Source organism: Triturus cristatus, chromosome 1_1, assembly GCF_964204655.1.
Source record: "Triturus cristatus chromosome 1_1, aTriCri1.1, whole genome shotgun sequence".
Taxonomy (NCBI): Eukaryota; Metazoa; Chordata; class Amphibia; order Caudata; family Salamandridae; genus Triturus; species Triturus cristatus.
In genome coordinates this window covers 65,149,311-65,152,076 of record NC_140579.1, presented here as the reverse complement: position 1 = coordinate 65,152,076, position 2,766 = coordinate 65,149,311, and the positions used below count along the sequence as shown (strand labels likewise).

Genomic DNA, 2,766 nt, shown 5'->3' with positions numbered 1-2,766 from the left:
TGAAATAGGGACTGGGACAATTGGACAATGACTGGCCAGGAGGTAACAACTATTTGTCTGCAGAAAACAAAATGAATGTTGATGGTAGATCTGGTGTAAGAAGTGGAAAAGATTTACTTTTTTAGCGATTTTGAGGCATTAACAATTGCTAGGATAGTTTCTATTTCTTGCTGCTAGGAAGAAAGAGCCCAGCCAATTGGGTATGAAGCCTTGATGCTGGTTGATATGTGTTTGTTGTATTGCTATGGCTCTTTCCGGCTTCTTTTCCAGAATAAGGAGGTCAGTGTTTGAGCACTTATTGGCTCGCTTGTAGTGTATTGACAAATTAGCTGGGAATATGTATATTGTGAATTCAGGCCAAGTTCTAGTGGTTTTGACGAGAGAAGTTTGATGATGGAAGAAGAGATTTTGATGACTTTATACGTGATACCTTTAAGGGAGTTTACATACACAAGGTTGTCTATTGTCAGCAGCTTAAATGCCTGCCTCTTTGGTAAGACCTGGTGATGACTGGTTGCCAGTTTTATTGTTGGTGAGGTTGATGTTGTTTCAATGAAGTATTTGTTGATGGCATTGTATTCCTGTAGACCGTGTGGACTGGCAGGAGCTAGCTGTATATGCATGCAGGCTGGCATGAACAGTTTGATTGCGGTCTTGGGATTGTATGACGATGGAAGTCTAATTTGGCTTGGGTGATTTCACATTTTCAAGTTGTGCATGCTGATTTGAGAGGGATGAGGTCTCTGTGTGTGTCTGTTTCTTGCACCAGTGCTCTTATGATCAGTGAACTATTTTATCAGAGGACACTTCTTGGCAGTACCAAGGGCTTGAGGTATGTTGTTTTTGCTTCAGAGAGTGGTGTATCGACCTGTGGGCTGATGCACGGTTTGGTGTCTTCAGCAGTGTGCTTGAAACGGATGTTGGTGCATCGGGGATTGATGTTAGTGACCCAATGGGAGAGTGTCAAAGGTTATGATGTTTTTCTGTTTGTTTAATGCAAAATCACATAATCTGAAGTGTGCTTTCGATTCAGCTTACCCTGTTACTGTCTGTCTACTGCAGTCTCCCTTTTTTAAATCCTGATTTCATTCTTGATCAGCATGTTGATCAGTCTCTCCCCTACAGGGTCACCCTCTTGATCCTGAATTGCTCAGCTTATCATGCTAGTCCGTCTCTGAAGTAGTGTTTGCCACACCATAATCTTTTATGTTTTTTAAGACCATCCTATTGCACTGTCGCTCTCTGGCAGGCTCCCTTCTTTCTGATCGCACATTTCCTCAGCTTATCCTGTGAACCCTTTTCTCACTCAAACCTTACATTCTGAATTTCTTCAACTCATGCCTTAGCTTCTCTGATGCCTTCTTATCCTTTCTCCCTTTCTACTGCAGGAAGAAGACACGACCAGGCACAGTCATGAACCACTGTGTGAAAAGCTTTGATAATGAGACCTTGGTCACCTCGTCTGTCTCCAGTATCTCAGGCACTGTCGTACTGCTGCTCGCTGCTCTCATTGGAGTACCTGGTAATGTCTTCATCATCTGGAGCATCCTTGGGAAGATGAGGGGCAAGGAGAAGTCTGTCACTTGTATTCTTATCCTCAACCTGGCCGTGGCCGATGGCACTGTGTTGAGCCTGACACCGTTCTTCATCACATTTCTCATCATGAGGACGTGGGTTTTCTCCCGGGTCACGTGCAAGATTGTTTATTACCTCGCCTGCGTCAATATGTTTGCCAGCATTTTCATCATCACCTTGATGAGCCTCGATCGCTTGTTGGCCATCTCTCGACCCTGGACGGTGCAGTCGATCCGCAAGAAGCATGTGGCCAGGAAAGCTCTGCTGGGTATCTGGGTAGCATCCATGCTGCTGTCAATCCCAGCCTTTGCTTACCGCGAAGTAGTGGAAGAAGCAAACACCAAGATGCTGATCTGTGAGCCTTGCCATCCCTCTAGCCACCACACCATCTTCCACTACTCCTTAGAGACTGTGGTAGCATTTTTAGTCCCTCTAGCGATTATTTGTACGAGCTATGCTCTCATCTTACGGAAACTGAAGGCCACAAAGTTCCGGCGGCGGGTCCGTACTGAAAAACTAATCCTGGCCATCGTGTTGACCTTCACGTTGCTTTGGCTGCCTTACCATGTGGTCAATGTTATTCAGGTGGCCTCCCGAGTGGCCACAGGGAACATGGCAGAGAAGCTTAAGCATGCCTGGAAGGCAAGTCGAGCTTTAGCCACCACCCTGGCCTTCATCAGCTTCAGCATTAACCCAGTGCTTTATGCCTTTGCGGCCAGCAACTTCATCAGGGTGTTTGGTATGAACTTCATTGTCAAGTTGCTTGAGGGCACAGTTGGGGAGCTGCACCGGAGAACCAAATCCCAAAGGGACCTGGAAAAGGACTTTGTCAATGATGCCAGCACGGGAGTTGAAGTGCAGGAGTTTAATAGAGACAACAGACTAGACATCTCCCCATCTACCAAACTTCCTCCAGCTTGAAGAGCCAACACTAATGGGAACCATCACACAACATTTTCATCTCAGACAGGGATAAAAAGCACAAAAGAAAATGTCACCCACATGCAAAAGTCAATACCAGAGAATATGTCTGAGAAAGAGTGAAGTGGAAATCTCAGGCTCATAGGCCTTTTTCAAAGAGGGATTTAACTTAGTATGGTACCTAAAGCAATGACAGGGAAATCCTTGATTACATATTTGTGGCTGGAAAAATAGACATTAATTGACACTATCGCCTAAGAAAGTGGGAGG

The 2,766-nt window shown here is 45.3% G+C and overlaps 1 protein-coding gene across 1 annotated transcript; it reads left to right on the top strand.

Moving 5' to 3' along the window:
• Positions 1-1,397: 1,397 nt before the first annotated feature.
• Positions 1,398-2,537, top strand: LOC146869419 (leukotriene B4 receptor 1-like). Its single transcript, XM_085653901.1, has one exon. It carries the CDS (start codon positions 1,414-1,416, stop codon positions 2,494-2,496), a length of 1,083 nt encoding a protein of 360 aa, XP_085510027.1. The 5' UTR covers positions 1,398-1,413; the 3' UTR covers positions 2,497-2,537.
• Positions 2,538-2,766: the final 229 nt, after the last annotated feature.